This window comes from Artemia sp. Qi Xiang Cuo, chromosome 6 (assembly GCF_049724085.1).
Source record: "Artemia sp. Qi Xiang Cuo chromosome 6, ASM4972408v1, whole genome shotgun sequence".
NCBI classification, from domain to species: Eukaryota; Metazoa; Arthropoda; class Branchiopoda; order Anostraca; family Artemiidae; genus Artemia; species Artemia sp. Qi Xiang Cuo.
The window spans coordinates 52,011,402-52,035,808 of NC_142799.1; the positions used below are offsets into that span (position 1 = coordinate 52,011,402).

A 24,407-nucleotide genomic window follows, 5' to 3' on the forward strand; every position below is an offset into this window, starting at 1 on the left:
GCATAGAGACTGGCATGGTTCTTCTACACAGACGAAAGTGAAATGTAGTACTTAACAATAATATAGCAGGTGGTAGTTAAGTACTGGAAATTTCAAAAAAGCTCATGTTGTCGTTCTTTTACAATGTTTGCAAGGTGCACTGGCTACGGGAGGGGGAGGTTCAAGTTGATTATGGGGATACAGAGTCTCTGCTGTTAACGGTAAATGGGACTGAATTGGATTTATTGGGTGATTTAGAAAAGGGGGTACACATCAGCTCGCGGATGGATTTCATCAACTGGAATCCAACTCTCTACCCCGAGCTGGTGAAACGTCAAGCCCCCAACCAATTATTAATGTTAAAATCAGAGACGGGGAGTGATTTGATATCCAGGGGGGTGTTCCCGGGCCCCAAAGCTTATTGCGTGGAAACTCATAGTGGGGAAGAAAAGAAGGCGTGTAAAGGGGTGCCTACACCTTTTGTAAAGAGCAATTTCAACATGAGCGTGTACAGAGACTGTGTAGAAAGTAGCCTAGTGCCAAGAGCACAAGTGCATGCAATTCGCTCTCTACAGTATATAAATTATACTGTGAGAGTGGAAAAGAATGCAATATCGTGTATATCCGACAAAGTCTATGTGCTCAAGAATGGTGTGAGTGTCCTACCCCACGGCCACTACCGTATTTAACATCGGGTTGAATGCGTAGACTATCGCAATCAACTTGGTCTGGATAAATTAACCTAACCTGAACTAACCACCACCACCACTCAACCTTTCATAAATTAACCTAACCAGCTAATCTAACCCAAGCACTAACCACCACCACTAACCCATCCACTAACCTGCAGTGACGATAACTATTTTTTTCCACCGCCGCTCCCGGGGGGAGGGGGGGGTCCCTTCCCGTGGCCGCCCAGGGGGGTGGGGGGTCCCCCCCGTGGCCGGCCGGCCTTCGGCCCCGCGGCCCCCGGGGGGGGGACCCCATTTTTAAATTCATAACGTTCAACTGTGCTAGTTCTCGGGTGTGTATTTTGTTTTACAAAAAGTGTTGTACAGAAAAGTGTTGTACAGAAAAGTGTTGTTGATTATGGACAAAAAGTATTTTTTATTGTACATAAAGTTTTGCACAGAAAAGTGTTTAAAGACAATAAGTGTTTATTATAAAGTGTTATCATTGCCGAGTTCACGTTGAACAAATAGAGTTTTCATTTTGACCAAGTGTCACGTTGAACAAGTGTTATTTTTATCAGTGTCGATTTCACGTTAAACAAATAAAGTTTTGATGTTGACCAAGTGCCATGTTGAACAAGTTTTATCATTTTGTTTTAATAAACGTTGCCATTAAATATTGTTTTTTTTTTGTTCTTGAATATAAAGATCCTTGGGGAAATTACTAAGTAGTCTTTTAGAAAATATTATTTAAATTTATTTGCATTACAAAATTTGTCAGCAGCATCAAATATCAATTAAAAACGACCTTAAGATCGTTTCTGTGTGGTCCGTCAATGTCAGGGAAAACAGCGCTTTTAACTATAATAATTCAAAATCGTGATAAAATGTTTTTGAAGAAGTCGAAAAAAATCTATTATTTCTAGAGTATTTTGCAGGAGTCCTATGCTAAAATAAAAGCTATTACCACCTCCATACCAATACAATTCATTCGGGGATTTAATGTTTTCAGTTTTATTGAATCGAGCTCGTGGCTAATTATTGATGATTTGGCTAAATCCATTGAACAGTTCTCGAAGGAAATGCTACAACTGTTCAATCTTCTCTCCCACCATGAACACATTTCCATAACTCTGGTTCTACACAATCTGTTTCATCAGAGCAAATGCATGCCAATCCTTGCTTTGAATTGCACCATCTATATTATCTGTCGAGTTGTTCGTGATTCTAGCTCACTCATAACTCTCAATAAACAGATAAACCCCGGAGCTCCGAAATTTCTGTTGTCAGCGTACACTCAGGCAATTAGCAAGCCCTACGGTTATATTTTGCTGCATCTTAATCAGAGCACACTTGAGGATCTATGTATAGTCATTGACATTTTCAACAATGAAATTACAGTATATCTTCCGGCGAATAGTAGAAAAGGCTATTATTCACCATTATGATACTGAAGAAACTACGTGAACAACAGCATCTGTTTTCCGTGTTAAACACTTCAAAACCATTGCTTATGAAGGCTATACTCAAACATGGCGTTGACAATGATTTCATTAATCTAATATCTGAACTTTGTTTAAATTTAACTGAGGGCAATGTTCAACTGCCAGAAGGTTTTATAAAACAGACAACCAAAAATCTTACCCCATTCCGCGCCTGGGCTTTAAGAAACAAAGGAAAAAAAAATTAAAAGAACACGGCTCCTTCAAGCAGGCGGTAGCTTTTTCACACTTTTACTACCGATAATTGAAGGACTTGTAAACAGTTTTCTCTAGTGAGAATGGCAAAACCCTATAAATTGACTCCATTTGAACTTGTCCTCTCGCCCGTCGAACATTTTGAAGACAATCTAAGCAAATTCATTAACGACGAGAATATTGCCGACGACAAAAAACTGCTTTTAATTCAAGATGCATTGCGACGTGTGGACAAACATAAACCTTATCGTGAGAGACCCACTGTCACCACCGACCCCTCTAAACATAAAACATCTCCTCATGATTCTGCAGCAGCATCAATGGAGAAGGAATTGAATTCGAGTTTATTGAAAATTGGAAATATAGTACCACTCACCTATCGAGAACAGAGTAAAAGAGTATTCTCATATCTCATGTTGGAAACTGGCGATCAAGTTCAAGTCGAGAGCACAGGGAAACGAATTATAATTCAAGGAAAAAGTTATAATCTAGTTGATTTAATTTGTGATATGGTGACGAATCATAAAGGACTTTTATCCGTTGACAATAATCTATACACCTTTCTGTGTGTATCAAACTTCCCCAAAAGTCTTATTGGCAATAAGCAAATTCTAAAGAAACTAAGAAAATATAGTCCTCCTCCAACACCATTTAAAAAAGAAGAAGAAGATTCAATATTTGAAAGATACTATTAGCGCTACAGATTTTACAACACCTGTGGTTGCTAGTCAAAAGCAAAGACGAATTGGTTCGCTACTCAGTGTGTGAAAGGGGAGAGAACATTTCTCTATGTGTTTAGGTTTCAAATGGCTGAAGTTTTGAAAGGTATTTGTGAAAATATTGACGAGTCGGGAAGTTTAAGTTCCCACAAAACGCTTTCCAAAGTCTCTGGCACCACATTTAAAAATTCAAAAGAATGACTAGAAAATGAATCGAGTTACACACTGCATCGAAATCACAGGCTTTTCAGTAAATACTATCGAAAAACTAAAGACTTTTTCCCTCTGCATAGAATGCAAATAGATATTTTAACTCTAGACACAATTCAATTGTATCATAATGCACCATACAAATATATTATAGTGGCAATGAGTATCCTAAGTTACTGTGTAAATGCAATTCCAGTACGATCAAAGAGAGGTGTTGAAGTTGCTCGGACCATTGAAAGTATTCTAGAACATGATTCCTATAGAAAAATTTAATCGGACCGGGGCAGTGAATTTGTTAATCCCCATACGCAAAAGTTTCTTTTGAAATATATTACTAAACATTATCAGAGTCACAGCCCGAAAAAGGCTGCATTGGATGAACTATTAATAATAACGATTCGTATATTAATTTAAAGATATTGCAAATTGAAAAATACCCCAGCTTTTATTCACTATTTAGATAAAATCATGTTGATTTATAATCAACGGCCCCCTCGATCTCTGTCCAGCTCTACACCAACGAATGTTCAATAAAATTAAAAGACATTTGATTTTTTTCTAAAGCAATGCTCCACTGTTACAGAGAAAAAAGAGAAGGAGAAATTCAATGTTGGTGATACTGTTCGAATTAATAGAACCACCAATATTTTTGAAAAAGGGAATTATTTATGGAGCACTGAACTTTTTAAAGTGTCCAAAATTTTAGACGCAAAATTGAGCAGTCGACATATCGACTGCGAGACACCAAAGATGATGAGATTCTCGGCGGTTTTTATGAATATGAACTGCAAAAAGTTAGAAACACTAGTAAAATTTATCAAATTGAAAATATATTAAAGAGTCGTACACGCCATGGCAAGAAACAGTTGCATGTTAGCTGGCTAGGATACAACTCAGATTTTGATTCTTGCTTCAGTGTTGAAAACATTGACAATGCCCAATGATTTCTATTTAACTTTCATGTCCAATTTTTCCGATCCTCTCTACAATGACTTGAAAAGAACAATTGATTTTTGGAAAAAAATCTCTCCCACCATCAAATTTGACGACGGAAAGTATGAAGGGTCTCTTGTCGACTGTATTCTCAAAAATACCTATGACATCCCGAGAAAGAATCGTAAATATGAAATTAAAATTAGACCGTTTGATTGGCCACCGCCATAGACTGGTGATCAAGAAAAAAATCAAAAAATCAACTGGATGGATTATCCATATATTGAATTACCCTACGAGAAACTCACCTTTGTGAACGATTTATGTCATTCTATTAATAAAATAATTTCCACTCGTAAAAAGGGGGCTTTTCATTTCAACTATTCAAAGGAGGAGGGAAAGATCCACATTACTTTACCTATTGCCGGTGAAAAGGTTATTTTCAATGATAACCTAAAGGATGTTCTTGGCTTTAAGCTACATATAATCAATGGCGCGAGTGCCGGAAACACGAACTTCATTTTTGCAGACTATCTACCTGCCTTCTTCATGAACACTTTTGTGTTTCTACATGCTTCATGTGTGGAAACATCACGGATTAGTAATTCAAATGTCCACCTCCTACTAGTTCTTGAACAAAAAAAACATCAAGAACATATTAATAAATACAATATAAGTCATCTTCACTATAGTCCCGTAAACTCTTCCTATTTTGAACTCTGTCATTTAACACTAATAACCGAAGTGTGTGATCAACTAGCACTTTCAAAATGTTTGGCTTTGATTAGACTCAATGTTTCACCCATCTTTGAACAGCAAGATGTCTCATAAAAAATTGGTATTCACTTATCCCTATATTGACTTCTATGTTAATACTTTTTGTTCGAGACAACAGGGCACTGGAATGAACTACTACAAAGGTCACTTGTCAATGTGTGATTATGGTCTCGGCAGTTGATTTGATAAGCTGTTTCGATCTTCACTACCACGGGCCAGAAAATATCTTGTACCGGCTGCGACAGATTTTGCATCCTCTAAACTATACGAGTGGGGCTCTGGTAAGGATTTAAAAAAAAGTGTTTCGTATAATCTTAGGTCTAGTGCGCGAACCCTTGGCGAGAGAGTAAAACAGAATGGTAAAGGCTTAAAAAGGTCAAGAAACAATGCATCACAAATCAGTCTCCACTCAGGACGGAAACGAAAGACATCATTCCTCTTGTCAAAGAAAAGAAGGAAAAAGCGGACACGCGCTGTAAACAGAAGTCCCAGAAAGAAAATTGTCAGATCGAAACTAGATTTCTTCTCCTAAAATGTCCTACCTAGCGCATAAGGATTCTCAACCTTCAATCACCGCCTCATTGAATCTATTCAATGCTGAAAATGTTGATGTGAGTGTCAAGCATGGATACTATGAACAATTTTATCCACAACAACCCCTCTCCGATAATATCCACTTTCAAATTTATTCTAATGAAGACTACTTTATGGACAGGTCTTCAACATTTATAGATTTGCAAATGAAAGTCCGGAAATCCGATAATACAATGCCAATTCGGGCCGATGGACTATCCTATGAAAATTGTATATTACATAATTTATTTCGTCAAATTAGTGTTCACATAAATGGTACTTTGGCGAGCACAAGCAACATTATCTCAAATTATACAAGCTATATGCAATTCATGCTGATGACACCCAAGTCATATAAGGAATTGAAAGGTACCTCCAAGGGATATGAATATATTACTAATACTGATAGTAAAGATGCACTTAAAAAATGCTACAACTAGTGAATTACATCTAGTTGGAAAAATATATCATGAAATATTTAATATACCCCAATGGCTGCCGCCCAATGTTAAAGTGGATATAAAACTAACGCTTGCACCCTCCAATTTCATATTGCGAAAAGAACTTGCTGCCAATCCTGATGTAAGTCTTTCCGTCACCTCGTCAATAATTCAAGTACGCAAACAACAGGTCATGAGTTCTGTTGCTTTGGCCTTGGAAAAACTGAGAGCCAATGGAAAAAATATTAAACTACTTGGTCCTCATACAATCAACACTCAGCTTAATTGATCAGTGGGCTCATATACATTCACCGATACATTATTTATCAATGTCGAAATTCCATCAAAATTTGCCTTGGCATTTTTAAAAAGCTCCAGTGCAATAGGATCATGGACTGAATGCCAACATAAATTCGAGATGTTTGGACTTTCATCTCTTGTGTGCACAGTAAACGGCATCCCACTCTACAATCTATCTTTTGATAAATCCTATAGAACATTGTATGAGTTGACCATGGTTATACCATTTGAAAATGGTATAACAGAAGGTAGGTTTGCTAAAACATATGGTATCATTGTATTGGATTTGTTTGGTACACAGGATCTGAGTATAGTACGTACGGGGAGCGTGCGTTTAGAGTGTACATTTGCCGACCCATTGGCTGATAGTATAGCACTAATCTCACTAAATCAATATGAAACCTATTGGGAAATTACTCCCGAAGGCAGTGTTCTACTAGACTTGGCGCCATGAACACCAGTCAAATAATCAGTGTATTTAATATGGACCCCTATATGTCCTAGTACAAATCCTATTGTCTGCCCTCGGACTTTTTTGGAAAAATTCAAAGTGTCAACAATACCTTGATTATTGTTAATAGCAGTCGGTCGACTGTGCTGACGGGTCATTGGCTGTGCATCTTTCAAACAATGAAGACGATTGAATTTTTTGATCCTCTTGGTCTACCCTATACATTCTACACACCTCACATCAGCAACTATATTGAGAGCAGTGGGGAAACTATTATTCAAAATCGAAAGAGGGTTCAGGATCTAACGACTAAAAGCTGTGGCTTCCATGCACTACTATATTTGTGTTCCAATGTTGCAGCTATACTTACAAGCAGTTTTTCCAAATTTATGTTGACAATCCACGTCTGAATGACTTTCTAGTGGAAAATACTCTCTCACACCTATATAGTATCGATTTCAGTTCCCTAAGAGTAAAGTACTTTAAAAATGTTCGTGAATTTGTTTATTAATAAAATTAATATATATACAACATTGTATTTAAATCTTCACTTTAGAGTTCTTAATCTTCGATGTATAGGCAACTGTCGTGAACCACTAATGCTGGTAAATCATTTGGATTCACTGTATATTGATCTTGATTGACTGCAAAGTCAGGGTCACATTTTCTACAGTACAATGTAACTTCACTCTTGTCATATCTCTTTGTATATTGTCATATCTCTCTTAGTAACTATTTGCATTCATATTATGAAATTCAAGAGTTTCAATCTGTCTATTTGAAGCAATATCACATACAGTGTTTTCAACTGGTGAATCACATTTGGTCACAGCCAAATAAAAATCACTTAGTTTATAATCATAGTAGGTGGTGACATCGCAACGATGACTTAGAAACAAGATTGTCTTGTTACCCCAACAGTTGAATCGTAGAAGGATTCCTCTTCCCAAAATAATTTAAATCCACGACGATACCAATCTCGTAGAAATAAACTAAAAACACGTTTAGGATTCTTTCCAATCATAGCGGTGTAAGTATTCTCCCACTGATCACATTTATCATAGTGAGAATTGGAGCACAGGTGCCCTCTAGGATGAGAGTCACACACCTCCTCAAGACATGAATTACATCCTTTAATTTGTACTGCATAGCCTCTATGTAATTTACAAGGATTACATAATTTACACTTTTCACTATAGTCATATATAATTGTACATTTCTTACATTGATTGCAACTGCCAAGAGTGTACATGTACAATGGAAATACATAGAAAATTTTTCGGTTTCCTATGTCAACTCACTCACAGATAAAACGAAAATGATCCTCTTCGATCGATAAATTTAAGGAGAGGGACATGGGGGAGAGAGGAGTAGCTCTGTGACGTTACCTCTTTCGAATGATGGGGGAGCCATCTACATTGAATCCATTGGCAATGTTTTCAAAAGTATATCCACAATATGATTCTGCTTTGTTCCAATTAATATATCAATAAATTGACTATAAGCATTTGAATCACATTTTAAAAGTTTCATACAATAGTCCAATGGGGGAGAATCACTCCTCATTATATGGTCAATTGTTCCCTGACATGAGAATATCCTGCGTTTAAAAGATAACTCGAGAAAATCATCATAAAAAATCAAATGTTTTTCAATAAAAACTATATTTGATATATTTATCTCTTTCTCAAATTAATTAATTTTTCAAACCTTTCACTTCTACTGCTGACTCTAGACTGACCCTGATTCGTTAGCCCTAACCAGAAAAGAAAGAAAACATTTTCGATTTCGAAACAATTTTATTGAATAATTATAACAACAACGTCAATAATACAGAGCATGTAGAATTAGCGATACTGTTTATTGTCTTCAATATGTTTCACCAATGCACTTAAAGCACATTGAAGTCTATTCACATGTGCTATATCAACTTTTGCGGCGAAACATAATTGATCCTCCATTTTAAATTTGCTCAAGGATATCACATATCTTGCATATACTGCATCCCATTCCAGACAAAGCCGTGATCCTTTCGTGATTTCCACCGCAATGTTTGGTGCTCTTGTACTATTATCATCAATTCCACTATCAACTTCTAATAGGGTAAACATTCCACTCATTATTACAAATATATATCCAAATGAGTAAAGTCAAAACTGTTCTTCTCACTCCTTTGAATTCTATTCACAGACTAATAAAAACTATAGCAAAAATCCTTTCCTCATATTCCCTCCGCCGCTAATATGTAACAAGCCCTCTGATTGGCTGAGATGGAGGATGTATCCGACTCGCTGATTGGCTGAGAAGGAAACACGTGATCTAACTGTTTCCGGGAAACTCATAACATTGAACAATTTTATCCACAACAACAAATACTATTTCTGGATCATAACATTCGCCTCGAGCAACAATAACAAATACTATTTCTGGATCATAACATTCACGATCGATTACGCAATCAAGTTCTCGGAAATTCACTTCCCCCTCGAGTCCTAGATTAATAAAATTGTTCCCGTTAGAATTCAATGCGCATGTGCAACATTCGTTCCGGAGCTATTGCACATAGAAACATTAAAGAACTTAATCATGGAAAAATACGTAATTGGCCCCATTAACTAAGTGGTCTCCATACTGCGTCCATGTCCATATATGGAGTTTGTTCCGTATTCAATGACCATATTAGGTGTTTTTTTCGGAGAACCGCCCCCCATTCTACTAACATTCTTAACTTCAAAGGAAAATTTCTTACTGATCATTTATCGCTAGATTCCAAAATTGTCTCTCCGATCCCTTAGATTGTAAATTTGTATTTCATAAGATTTAAAAATCTCAAGCTCAGAACTCTTTCCAATTTTGTATTTTGATCAATTTTTTCTGAAATCTCGTATATATTTATAAAGTTCTGGCCCAAAAATAGATGAAATAAGTCTAGCATGGATTAATCCGACTCATAGGTGGGAAAACACTGGCCTTTTTTTCTGGTTGCAAATCTGCAAAACAAGTTGTTGCATATTAATCAGACGTGATTGGAAATTAACGTTAGTTTTCTATTTGTATGGTGGAAGCATGACGTTTTTCCTTCTTAGGCCTTCGATCTTAGTTTAATACCAGAAATTGGTAAGGGTATAACCTCTGCGGTTTTTGTAGAGAATGTAAAATCAAGTCACATTGATGAATGTGATATTAAATGTTTCAAAGAGTCGCATAATTCTTGCATGGAGCCAAAAAGGTTTTTCTTGAGTCAGAACTCACAGTGTGTGAGCTAAAATGAAGTTTCAAAGCCTGTTTTGGAAACGGTTATCAGAAGTTCTTCCGGAAACATCTCGTTTCTTCGAGCCGTGTCTCTGCTTTCGAGTGGAAATCTGCATTCAAGCAGGCAAACAAATAGGGCAAATAGGGCCCAGTTTCAGATTCAAGTTACATTAAAATACAAGTCTGATTAAAATGTGCGTAGGCTCCCTGCCCTATCGCCAAAATATGTTCTTCGAGTAATAGATGCAAACATTCAGTGACCCAAAAATGGAAAATTTCTCCATAGGTCCATAGGACTTTATTTCTCCATAAAGTCCTGCCATCTAATATTGCAAGCCAATTGTCTGTGTTTTTGGTTTAGCTTATTTCGTTGTTTTTTTTGGTACTCGGGATTGAAGTAAAAAATGGTTTCACATGGGCTTCTAAACTGTAGCTATTATTTTATTGCTAAAGAAACTGAAGCTTAGCCTTTGAGCCTCATTTAATAGTTATATTAGATGACCCGAAAATTAACTGTTAAACTAGGAGTGAAACATATTCCATTTTTTTACCAATGATCAGCAAACCTTGAAAAAGCGATATATGTTGGTGACGTCATTTTTTTTACGATTCATTCATGATATACGTGCCATTTTGAAAATTTGAGGGCTTGACAACTTCATTGTTGTGGTACCCATAAGTAGAAAAAACTGGATGATAAAAAGCTCTGCTCTAATTTGGCGCAAAAAAAACGTCAAGTGCTTATTTGTTTGCAAGGATAATATGGAGGCACAGAGTTGGTCCGTGGTTCCTCCATCGCCCTCGCCTAGTCTCTCCTCTACTTTGCGGAACTACAGGCATTTCACACCATGTTTGAAGCAAAATTACGCAAGTATTTTCAGTTTCTATAATGGGAGGTAAATACTGAACATTTTGTCCCGCTACCCTCCACTCTCTCCATGTACTCCTCCAACCACTGACTCGCTTGTCATTTGATAGGCTTGACAAACCTTGTTTGAACCAGAACCAGGCAAGGATTTGTATCTTTGTGATTGGAGAATCAAAGTGGGGAAGTAAACCCTCCAACGACACACTGCTTCCACTACCAGCATTTTACCTGCAAGTTAGGCATTTTGAACCTTGTTCGAATCAGAATCACTTGAGAATTTTCTATTTATGTCAGAGGCAACGCTGTAGCGTTGCCCATAGTAAAGGCCATACGGCTCCAATGTGTTATTATTGTTTTTTTTCCCCAGAGGCACTTCATATGGAAGGGGTCGTCGTAGAAACTTCAAAGGGAGCTCATTCGATTGGAAAACGAGAGTTCTAGTGCTCATTTTAATAGTCGAAAGTGATTGGAGGGCAACTAGCCCCCCCCATGCCCATAATTCCCCCAAACACATCCAATCAAATTTTGAGATAGCTATTTTGTTCAGCGTAGTTAATTTCTAGATAGAAAATATGTTTTGAGGAGGACCCTCCCCCACAATCCTTAGGGCAAGGGTTTTAAGTTATGCCCTGGGAGCATATAAGGTTTTTAGAAGGCGTTGTCGTAGAAACTTCAAAAAAGGCTCATTCGATTGGAAATTCAAAGGGCTGGTGCCCTTTTTAATAGTCGAAAGTGATTGGAGGGCAACTAATCCCCCTCTCACGCCCACCTTTTCCCCAAACACATCCAATCAAAATTTTGAGATAGCCATTGCTTTAAACATAGTTTTGAGTTCTGGAAATTAGGTCTTTGAGAATGACAACTCCCCCACATTCCTCAGGGCAAAAGTTGTAAGTTATGCCCTGCGGGCATATAAGGTTTTGTATAGATAACGTTGTCGTAGAAACTTCAGAAAGGGCTCATTCGATTGGAAATTTAAATGGCTAGTTCCCTTTTTAATAGTCGAAAGTGATTCTAAGGCAAGTGACACCCCTTCCACGCCCATTGTTTCCCCAAACACATCCAATCAAAATTTTGATATAGCAATTTTGTTCAATGTAGTTGAAAGTTCCGGAAATTATAAGTTTGAGCAGGACACTCCCCCCACAGTCTTCAGGGGCAAGGGCTATAAGTTATGCTCTCGGGGATACATATGGTTCTTATGGAGGGAATGTTCGTATAGGCTTTAGAGAGTGCTCATTTGATTGGAAATCGAAAGTTCTAGTTCACTTTATAAGTGTCAAAAGATATTGGAGGGTAACCAGCTTCCCTCCCCCTAAATCCTTTTCTCCAAATGCATCCAATAAACATTCTAAGATAGCTATTTTGTTAAAAATAATTCAAAGATCATATAACAAAAATTCCGGCGTCAAAACAACCCACCAGGGCCCGGGGGCAGGCGTTGTAAGTTATGTCCTGGGGGCATATACAGTTCATATGGAAGGGATGCTCGTATAAACTTCAAATAGGGCTCATTTGATTGGAAATTGAAAGTTCTAGTTCACTTTTTAAGAGTCAAAAGAGATCGGAGGGCACCTATCCTCCCCCCCTCTCGCCCTTTTTTCTTCAAACCCATCCGATAAGAATTTTGATATAGCTTTTTTTAAAATAGTTCAAAGACCATATAACGAAAACTCAGGGGTCAACACAGCCCCCCAGGGCCCGGGGGCAGGTGTTGTAAGTTATGCCCTGGGGGCATATATGGTTCTTATTGAAGGGATGCTCCTAAAAAATTCAGAGATGGCTTATTTGATTGGAAATTGAAAGTTCTAGTTCAATTTTTTAGAGTCAAAAGAGATTAGAGGGCAACTAGCCCCCCCCTCCCACGCCCCTTGTTCCCCAAATTCATCCAATAAAAATTTGAGATAGCCATTAAATTAAAAATTGCTCAGAAGTCAGATAACAAAAACTCAGGTGTCGACACAACCCCCCAGGACCCGGGGGCAGGCGTTGTAAGTTCTGCCTTGGGACATATATTGTTCGTATGAAAGGGATACTCGTATAAACTTCAGAGAGGGCTCATTTGGTTGGATATTGAAAGTTCGAGCTCACTTTTTAATAGTCAAAAGAGATCTGAGGGCAGCTAGCCCCCCCCCCCACGCCTTCTTTTTCAAAACCCATCTGATGAAAATTTTGAGATAGACATTTTGTTAAAAATAGTTCAAAGGTTGGATAAGAAAAAATCCGGGGTCAATAGAACCCCCCAGGGCACAGGGGAAGGCGTTCTAAGTTATGCCCTGGGGGCATGTATGGTTCTTATGAAAGGAATGCTTGTATAAACTTTATAGAGGGCTCATTTGATTGGAAATTGAAAGTTCTAGTTCACTTTTTAAGAGTCAAGAGAGTTAAACTTGTCCCCTCACGCTCTTTTTTCCCCAAACCCGTCCGCTACAAATTTTCAGATCGCCTGTTTTTTGGAAATTGTTCAAAAATTGGATAACAAAAACGCCCCCCCCCCAAAGCCCGTGGGATAGGCGTTGTAAGTGTTGTCCTGGGGGTGTATATGGTTCCTATGAAAGGAATGCTCGTATAAACTTCAGAGGGGGCAATTGGAAATTGAAAGTTTTAGTTCAATTTTTAAGAGTCGAAAGATATCCGAAGGCAACTAGCCTCCCCCCCACCCATACACCCTTTTCTCCCCAAAGCCATCCGATAAATTTGTTATAATAGCCATTTTATTAAAAATAGTCCAAAGGTCAGATAAGAAAAATTCCTGTGTCGACGGAACCTGCCAGGGCCCGCAGGCAGGCGTTATGAGTAATGCTCTAGGGGCATATATAGTTCTTATGGAAGGGATGCTCGTATAAACTTCGGAGAGGGCTCATTTGATTGGAAATTGACATTTCTTGTTCAATTTTTAAGATTAAAAATAGATCGGAGGGCAACTAGCCCCCCCCCCCGTCTCCACGTCCTAAATGTATCAGATGAAAATTTTGAGATAGATATTTTGTTAAAAATAGTTAAAAGTTGAGATTACAAAAAACTTCGGTGTCGACACAGTCCCCCAGGGCCCTAGGGTAGGCGTTGTAAGTTATGCCCTTGGGGTATATATGGTTGTTATGGAAGGGATGCTCGTATAAACTTCATAGAGGGGTCATTTGATTGGAAATTGAAAGTTGTAATTCACTTTTTAAGAGTCAAAAGTAATTTGACAGCAGCTAGCCTCACCCCACACTCCATTTATTTTTTTCCCAGAGGCACTTCATATAGAAAGGGTCGTCGTATAAACTTCAAAGGGGGTTCATTCGATTGGAAATCGAGAGTTCTAGTGACCTTTTTAAGAGTCAAAAGTGATCAGAGGGCAACTGGCCCCCCAAGCCCCTTTTCTCCAAATACATCTGATAAAAAATTTAAGGTAGCCTTTTTGTTAAAAATAGTTCAAAGATCAGATAAGAAACAACTCCTGTGTCGACACGACCCCCTCCCCCAGGGCCGGGGCAGGCATTTTAAGTATTGCTCTGAGGGCATAGATAGTTCTTATGGAAGGTATGCTCGTATAAACTTCAGAGAGGGCTCATTTGAATGGAAATGAAAAGTTTTAGTTCATGTTCCTAGAGTGAAAAAAGATCGGAGGGCAACTAGCCCCTCCCGCCCTCCACGCCTTTGGGTGTATTGGATGGATAAACCCATCCGATAAAAATTTGAGGTGACCATTTTGTTAAAAATAGTTCAACCATCAGATATTAAAACTCCCGGGTCGACACAACCCCCTAGGGCCCAGGGACAGGTGTTGTAAGTTATGCTCTGGGGATATATATGGTTCTTATAGAAGGGATACTCGTATAAACTTCAGAGAGGGCTCATTTGATTGAAAATAGAAAGTTCTAGTTCACTTTTAAAGAATCAAAAGAGGCCGAAGCTTAATCTAGTCCCCCACGCCCTTTTTCCCCAAAACCATCCGATAAAAATTTTGAGATAGCAATTTCGTTAAAAATAGTTCAAACATCAGATAATAAAAACTCTGAGGTTGACACAAACCCATTTTTTCACTTTGATATTTTTACTTTGATATCAGTTTTGATACTTTGATGAATATTTGATTTTTTTTTTAATGTTTGCTTTTGAAATAAGGAATTTTTAAAAACTTGAAATTTTTTGCAATCAAAAACGAACAAAAATTAATAAAAAAAAATTCTCGAAAAATAAGTTTTTCAAAGAAAATTAAAGGTTATTTTAAACTTAAGCTCAGCAGATACAAATATATTTTCAAATTCAAACTCAAAACGACCAGAAATCACTATTAAAGAATAAATGAAACACAAAACGAACAGAAATTAAATAAACAATCATAGCAAAAACATACAACAAGTGCTAATATAAATGAATAAATAGATCGTAAAGCGAGTAATGCTTAGATTGAATATGAATATCAAGCTTAAAACGAAAAAAAATATCCTACTGAAGTATAAATGAAATTTAAATCGAACAGAAATTACATAAACAATCAATGCAAACAAACATACAATAGATATTAATGTAAATTAATAAATAAATCTTAAAACGAGTGAAACTTAACTTGAATATGCAAATCAAGCTTGAAACGAACAAAAATCATTACAGACAACAGTTTGGGTATCACCTCCTTCTCTCACTGTAAAAGTCTAAAACCTTCTGCGTCATTGGAGCTTTACTGAAAAATATATGCGTCTTGAAATTTTGGAAAGTATATAAAACATCAAATTTAAAAATTTATGAAAAATGATATTAATTGTTGAAAGATCCATCAGTTCAAGAATTTATTTCACTGTATTTGTATTTTTATTTTCAATGCTGTAAGAACTGGAAAAGAAAATATTTGTAATATAATCTGTTTTCAGTTAAGCGCCAATCTCACAGTAGGCTTTTGGTTTTTATTTACAGTTAGGAAAGGAGGCAGTATCCAAACACTTGTTTGTAGTGAAACTATATTCGTCTTTAACAACTTTAAAAAGAGCTAATAAATTAAACTGAATATTTGATGTTTATGTACAATGATACTAATTGCTGAAAGCTTGTCAGTTCAAAATGTTACTATAATTTTAACGTTTATTTTCAATATTAAGTACAAAAGAAAATATTTGTCATAAAATTGGTTTTCAGTAAAGCGCCAATGTCGTAGTAGGTTTTAGACTTTTACAATGAGAGAAGGAGGTCATACCCAAACTCTTGTTTGTAGTGATTTTTGTTCGTTTCAAGCTTGATTTGCATATTCAATATAAGTTTCACGCGTTTTAAGATTTATATATTAATTTACAATAATATCTATTGTATCTTTGTTTGCATTGATTGTTTGTGTAATTTCTGTTCGTTTTAAGTTTCATTTATACTTCAATAGGAATTTTTTTTTTTCGTTTTAAGCTTGATTTTCATTTTCTATCTAAGTATTACTCACTCTAAAATCAATTTGTTCAGTCATACTATTAAATGTTGTATGTTTTTTGCTATGATTGTTTATTTAATTTCTGTTCGTTTTGGGTTTCATTTATACTTTAATAGTAATTTCTGGTCGTTTTGATTTGAATTTTAAAATATATTTGTATCTGCTGAGCTTAAGTTTAAAATGGCCTTTACTTTTCTTGGAAAAACTTATTTTTCGGAAAGTTTTTTTTTAATTAATAACTGGAGTAGGATCAACAAGAGCTCATGATCTGTGTAGCTGCACCCCCAGCGCCAAGTTTTTTGGTCAAACGCTTAGAATGTGACACTTTAGTTATATTCTTTTTATTTTCATCCATAGAAAGGGCCTATTGCATCCAAATTGCATTTCGTAGGGATTAGCGTGTACGATTTTGTCGCGAGGGCTTGAGAACGTGCCAATAGATACTGTGTATAAGGTTGAAAAATATTTTTAAACCGAAGCTTATAAAGTAGATGAAAGAAGATATAGATGAAAGTAGAATTAGGTGACAGTGGTGAACCGAAGCCATCCTCTCCAATGGAAACTCCAATCTTTTTCCCACACTTATTTTATATGGTGTCATTAAAAGTAAACGTTTTAAAATGTACACTTTGTACTGAAGCATAAATTCGGACTTTATCGCACAGGGGGGGTGTGAGGGGATTGGGGTCAGGTGGACCTGCCGCAAAAGTATTATGGACAATTATGTTCATTTTCGCTGCTCTTTATTTTCTTGGTATTTTTTTTTGTGAACACAAGGCGATATTTTGTTTAAGAACCTACCCCAAGATTTTTTAAATGCTAATAAAAATGTCAGTGACCCGAAAAATGGATTGATACGCTTCGAACATGCCGAAGGAAGTTTTTTATATATGGTTGTATAGTACATTAATAGTTTTATATAATACTTTACATAATCTTTATAGTTTTACATACTTTACAGTACTTTATATTTTACAATACTTTACTTTGTATACTTTATAATACGTTATAGTTTTACATGATCTAATTATGTGATTTTAGTACATTGCAGCTGAGATGAGAAGGGGGGGGGGTTACTACCGTTATTTTAAGATTTCTCATGTTAAGGAAGTTCATATTTAGAAAACAAATCCGAAGTTATTTTAAATATGAAATAGGGTATTTCGACATCAAATTTTTTTTGGCAACTTTAAACCAGGATTGCTCTGATGTTTTTCTTGAAAGAGCCCAGGATCTGAACAAACAAGTGTTTTGTGGTATAACTAAAACACATAAATTATATATATATATATATATATATATATATATATATATATATATATATATATATATATATATATATATATATATATATATATATATATATATATATATATATATATATATATATATATATATTTATATATATATATATATATACTAACACATACCCAACTTTATATTAAGACATGAATACTTATGAATACTGTTTATTGTTGGATGCTGCTAGTGAAGTTTGACATCTAATGTTTTAAAAACGCGAGATGGAATGGAGAGGTGTTCGTTGTTAATTGCGTCCATTCGTGAGCAGGAGCTGTAAGATTGGAGTTTGACAGGAGAGACGTTCTTGCATTTTGTAGGTGGAAAATAACCTCACTATGAGTTTTGGGCACTGAGTTTTGTCATGAGAAGTTCAATAAAAATATTCAGAAAAATATGTGGTAAGGAAAATTCGAGTAGGAAAAGATAAAAATCTAAATTGATTTTCCGAACGATTTTCTAACTGTTGTTATTTTTAAAATCAAATCTTAAAAAATGGTTTATTAACCAAAGTATAAAAAAAATAGTCTTAAATTAACCAAAGTTCTAGTTACTTTTACAGTTTCATTTTTTTTTTTATCATCTGTTTCTGGTCAAACTCACTTTGAATGGCGTCTTTTCATACCTGCATTGTGAATACTCCGCTCCATCGCATCGTACATCTTCTCCCTTGTCATTTGATGTTTCATTTTCATCCTCATCAATTCTAAAAAAGTTTTTATGTTAGTTTTCTAAAGATGTAGCTCAATTTTTTGGAGGGGAGGAGGCAGCACCGAAAAGATGTTCGTCACTGATACGGGGCTGGTTAGATACATTTTTACATTGAATTAAAAAAATAAAAATTAGAGATGTATCGCAATCAGTGGCGTCCTATAGAGAACCCCATATTCTATAGGGGGTTCTGGCACAACTCCACCGTTTCCTTGGTTTCTTTTAATTGTGATGTAAATTACCTATTTTTGTGTTTTTGGAATTTGAAAATAAATCTCTGTATAGATAACTCGTGTCTGAAAAGTACATGTGCGAACATAGTTCTCTAGATTAAAAAATAAAATAAATGGATTTCAAGTCCTAGGTAGGCCTACTCTTATTTCCATCATAGCTTATATTCGATCTTAGCAAGACAATTAGCATTGATATACTTCTTTCAAGACCGCTTTGGGCCAAACGCTTGCTAGAATACCTTGGGTTCTGGGTATTTTCCCCGGAAAATAACCGTAGAAATATCCCCCTTCCCAAAATGCCCATAAATCTTAATTACTGTCTCGGAAACTGAAAAGCTCAATATACAGTTTTTCGATAAATCTAAATGGATTCGCCGTCTCGAAATTTTCACAGATAGCTTTTTGGCTCCCTTTGGATTAAGGTTTTTATTTTGCGCCACAAAAGAGAAGGGAATATCACTGCTTTTTTTACGTTCTTGTCGGGTAAAAAAACAAAAACGAACAAGTAAACATGCTTCCCAGCCCATCCTTCTTGAAAAAATACAGGAATTCCCATTTATCTAGACAATGGCTTGAAACCTCTACAATAGAGTTCTCATATATTTCTGAACTTTATGTAGTAATTTTCATCAAAATCACTCACTCGTTTTGAAGTAAAAGGGACCCTGTGTCCTTTTTAACGCTGATCAATACTCCTTGGAGAGATGTTAAATTTATGTTGCGTCAAAATTTTGGCAAAAATTTGCACATGAAGTGCATTATTTTGAAAATTTTAATGGGTTGACAACTTCTATGCTGTGATGCATCGTGGAAAAAATTGGAGTGTGAGTTATTTAAGTTTTGAGTATTTTCTATTACGTAGCAAGGTTGAACGTGAACACACCAGTAAATGCGTCTTTTGGTGCTTTTCTTAATATTCTAACTGATTTCATCGTCAATTAATCTCTTAAAGAGGTCCTTAAAGCAGTACCCTGTTGCTTATTATTCGCCAGTAGAAAATGCTGACCAAAATCCTGAAAACTGCTTTAAAACAATCATAACTACTTATTTGTCTCAACAATAAAAGGGCATTACTCCACTTAGTCAACTCTGAATTTACCCTTCCTTCGATGAAAGGGTATTTCTTCGTTAATATTGTTTCAATTGAAGGAAGGTTTGATGTGAATTGACCCCCTCCCTTTCTATGCTGCTATGAAATTTAAACCTAAAATACACCTATTGATGCTTTATGACGTCCCCCCCAATTAGAGATCCATTGACTTTCTCTTAAACATGGATTTGTGATTGTTAAATAATGTGCATACAAGTTTTTAACAAAAAAAAACTGTAGAATGGAATTTCAAGTTTTTTTGTTAGTAACTGCCCATTTCATATTGAACCACACAGGCTTATATGTTTAGTGATGAAATGCTACGCTGCGTGGCAGTATCCAACAAACAATTGCCGGCAGTACGTCCATCATGTCCTTTTAAGCAAGGGTGTTCGATACCTCTAAAATGATTGGATACCAGGGTAAGATTCTATATGAGGAACTATCACTTGCTCAACATGACCCCCCCCCCCTGGGTAAAAATCGTATTAAAAAAATACTCCCAGTTTTTTTTCGACGTAACACCTTAAATTGGTATCCTTTTTAGGTATCCAGTTATAGCAGACTACGGTCTGTGTCTTACTCACTCTCTTCTGGGTTTGTTCATTAGTGATCCAGGAACGAAGGGCTGCATCAGTGTGCTAATTGGTCTACATCCTATTTGTTTCCTCACATTTAGATACATAGGGAAATTGGTCTTCATGCACACATGTGAATATTAAAAGGCAGTGACGTTGTTTAGCAATTGTTAGTTAAGTGTTTATGTAACAATCACTTAGTGATAGAATCAAATCTTCCTTTACCATCAAATACATCTAAAACAAATAATAGAGGCTATGTCGTGAGGTAAAGTATAGCCTTAGCTTACCCATGCAACATGTTTTTGAAATAAACACGTTTGAATAAATATTAGATTTCTTTTAGAAAAAATTCTTCTTATTGCATAGCTTACCATTTTAAAATTTCTTAGGGCTCGACAACTAAACAGGAAACAGAACCAAATTGTTGCTTCTGCAACACTTTAGTCGGTGAAGCCGACCAAAGATGAATCGAGTAAGTGCGGTCCAAACTATTGCACTTACACTTTTTTTTGATAAATTTCAAATTCAATATCATTATCAGTATTGGAGTTGTATATCAAATAAATTTGTCGTTATATAGATTTTGAAGATATGACAATAGGAATGTTGAAATATATTTTCATGCTCCTAATCGTTATATTTTTTTTACTCTCGAAACATGTTTTCCAGACAAAAAACAACAACAGAAAACAGCATCTAGGAATAAATACTAAAACCTGTATTATGTGATAAAGTGGTTCTGATTTTGGACCGAAGAATATAGGAATAAATCTATAATTCATCAGCTCGTCACTCTTAACTATTATTCTCCTTTTTAATCCACCTCTATGTTTAATTATAAATTTTTAGTCTTAATGAACTAGAATCGAATGATGCTGTAATCGAACAAACCTGTGTTTTTTATTATTTTACCATTCTTAGAACCGAATTCCCTCGTAGCGAGAAAAAATTAGATAGGCCCTTGCAAGATGTTGATTGGAAATTAATGCCCATGTTAGTTGTGTAAACGGTATTACAATTAGAAAACCGTTACTCTTAATGAGGCAACTGACTAGTTTGTTTCCTCTCCCTAATTTATAGGCTAATGCAAAGAATATGATAAAGTAGAGAGAACCTAATGGATTGTATATACGGGTGGGATAGTTTTTAAGTGCTATGGTTATATAAACTCTATGACATCGCATTTCTGACAAAAATAAAATAATTATTGTTTAAACGGCCAAAATACAAGGGTAATGCGAAAAGTAAAGAAAGGCTCTGACACAGATGCCTCACCACCATGATAATATTAGAAACAATCAGGTCTTTCCATTGCTTACGTCGAGGTTACTACTGATATTACGTTTCTGAAAATATTACCTTTTCCCTACGATGCTCAAAATTGTTGAATCGATATTTTTTAAAGTGAATTCCGAAAGTTGTAAGCTGAATAGATGTCAAATTTCCAATCCCTTGCTCAAATAAGTCAGCGTAGAAAGGCTGAAAATGAGACTTAATCCAGAAAGAATTCTTTGTTCGAAAGTTGGCAATACGCCTGTATGGAATGGATAGCTGATTTTTCTAGCTTGTCAGGCGAATGAATCCGTTGTACTTCTCTTTAAGTGATTTAACGAATGTTTCCCTGACATTGATCTCGAGATTTTAAGCACAGAATGGAAGTTTTTTACCCTTTTATGCTAATTTCAAACGAATAAGATCATAACCAAATCCTTTTATGATTTTTTCGCTATTTTCAGTTTGATTTTTTTTTCAAGATATCCTCTAAGGTTCTTAGGAAAATTTTACATATTTTTAGAGACTATCCCTCTAAAATAAAAAAAAAAATGAGATTTCATGCAAAAAAAAAATTGAAGGTGAAAATACCTACCGAACCCTTAAAGGATTTGGTTAAAATTCTATGTGCCTGGGATTTGCATTAATCGGTAAAGCAGTTTTAGATTTAAGTGGTCTTGCGCTGATTTTGTAAATGCTGCCACCAATACGAAACACAAAGCTGGCGTTCCCTCCTTCCAAATCTAAGCTGACAATATCGCGTCTTGTTCATTCAAATGACATTGCAGGAATGTTATTTTCCACAATTAAAAACCCTTTTAGCCCTTATATTTAAGCCCTTTTATATTTAGCCCTTTTTTAAAGAAGAAGCCCTTTTATAGTTAGGCCCATAAAACTAAGACTTTCAAGCACAGTGAATGTTTGATGTGTGGTTAGAGACTCAAGTATCGGTGAAGTTCCAATTGTCCTTGCCAAAAAAGAGATTCAAAAAAATAAACTTCCACTCGAAAAATTCATTTTGAAGCATCTATTCTTATAGGTTCTGAACAAAAGTATCAATTATGTTTAGAGTATCAAAGGTTTTGTCGTTTTTTCTTTTTTATTCGATGAGTGATCTGTAGCGCAGTAACGGTAGTTTGTTTCCCCGTAAATTAAATAGAAAAAACAAAACCGTCCTAGCTTCGAAAGTAAACCTCTTAAGGATCATATTATTTCAGAGTGATGTGGAACATGAAATCATTTCTTCGATACCGGAGGTTTCATATACCCTCTAGATTAATAGGAAATAATTCTGAAAAGCTTAATCTGTCTTTTTTTTTCTTCTTCTTCAGAACTTCTACCAAAAAGAGGCATTGGATCTCAACCAAACTTAGGGGAAAGTTAGAGCAAGTATCCTAGTTGGCCCCTTTAGTGTCGCATTTAATTCCAACTTTGGAAGTAAAAGCAAGTGTTTTAGTTATGCTTTTTGAGAATCTAGAACCGATGCAACCTTTTGGGGAAGGGAAAGGGGAGGGTACCCAAACTCATGTCATCGAGACAGCTAGCACAAAGAGTTATCGGATCTCAACCGAAATTGATCAGAAGTACTAGGTCTCAGTAGTGTTTCGAAGATGGACGGGGGTCTATCGTACCCACATTAACCTCCATGGCTATAGGGTCCCTAAATCCATTTCATCGCGACATTTACTAGAGGGTTGTAGAAAATAATTTTGGGTAGAAAATAAGAGTTAGTACCCTATCTCTGTCTATAGAAATTTACAGCCAGTCTTACCGAGTTTTCAGAGGAAATCCTAAGGAACCATTTTATTTTGTAAACAGGAAAAGGGAAGAAATGAAAATAAATCCTGCTCTTGTAAAATCCTGCTCTTGTAAAATCCTGCTCTTGTAAGAAATTCACTTGATTCGAATATAGAATCGGGAAGAAATGATAATTAAACGTATTAAACCCTATTTTAGCAATCAACAAAAAACTTGGTTTCCATTAAAGCGAGGTTAGTATTGGTCAGTAAGGAAATTTTTTCGGGAGAAATAAACGTTTAAAGAGGAAAAGAAATATATGTATAACTCCGACTCAAAGTTCATGTTTAGAAGTCTTATTCTTCACTCTTTTTTTTCGGGGGATCTTTACTACCAGTCTCAGAGCTCCCTGTTCCTATGTGCATCTATATTATTAACATCCGCTTATTTGGTAGTAACATGAACTTTTGCATGGCTTTGCATAATTTTTTTTACATTAAAAAAAATTCACCAAATGTCCCAACCAAAAATCCCAATCGAAAGCGTTTAAACCATGCGAAGTGTGCGACAAGAGAAATTACAATCAACTCAGAGGCTGAAACTCTTACAGCTTAGAAATGCCATGAAATAAGAGAATTGATATGTTGTCGGTAAATGAGTTATTTCGTGATAATAAAGAATCTTATGTATCAGCACGAGCATAGCAAGAAGTTCAAGGTCTTGAACGGACAGTTTTATAACACTCTCCTGGACAGTCCTGGCTTATTCTAAACGGTTGTCACTTGTTCTTGCAACTAATAATCTGTTTTATTTGTTAGAGTAAGGGTCAAAACGATTATACGTCCAAGAAAGCTTGTGCATAAGCATGGGTGCCGGCAGGAGGGGCATGTCCCCCTGGAAATTTGGGACTGTGAAGTAATTATAAGGAAACCAAAGGAAAGAGAACAGAATAGGGGGAAACCATGCACAAAATGTGTGCTGTCCCATTGTTGGCTGCCTGCCAATAGATTTTGACCCAGAAATAGATTAAAGAAAATACAAATTCTAATTTGTGACTGAGTGACCCCTTTCTGGATTTCCAGAAACATTTTTTAATATGATTTGGTTGGAGCAACAACTAACTATTGATTAAGATTAAATCAAAGAATCAGCTTTTTGTGGTGATTCTAAATATGTATTTGTTTATTAGTAATTAGTGCAGTTATTAGTAAACAAG

General features: G+C 35.8%; 2 protein-coding genes across 10 annotated transcripts in view; one reads left to right on the top strand and one right to left on the bottom strand.

Annotated features, from left to right (window-relative positions):
• LOC148951358 (14 kDa phosphohistidine phosphatase-like) overlaps positions 1–24,407 on the top strand; it is a 163,399-nt gene that overhangs the window by 101,457 nt on the left and 37,535 nt on the right. The gene's annotated exons all lie outside the window — the stretch shown is intronic.
• Positions 1–24,407, bottom strand: part of LOC148951359 (phosrestin-2-like) — a 97,939-nt gene that overhangs the window by 47,597 nt on the left and 25,935 nt on the right. The window contains exon 3 of the mRNA XM_089090251.1: positions 18,193–18,273. Within this exon, the coding sequence (XP_088946377.1) occupies positions 18,193–18,273 (81 nt within the window). The remainder of the gene's footprint in view (positions 1–18,192; positions 18,274–24,407) is intronic.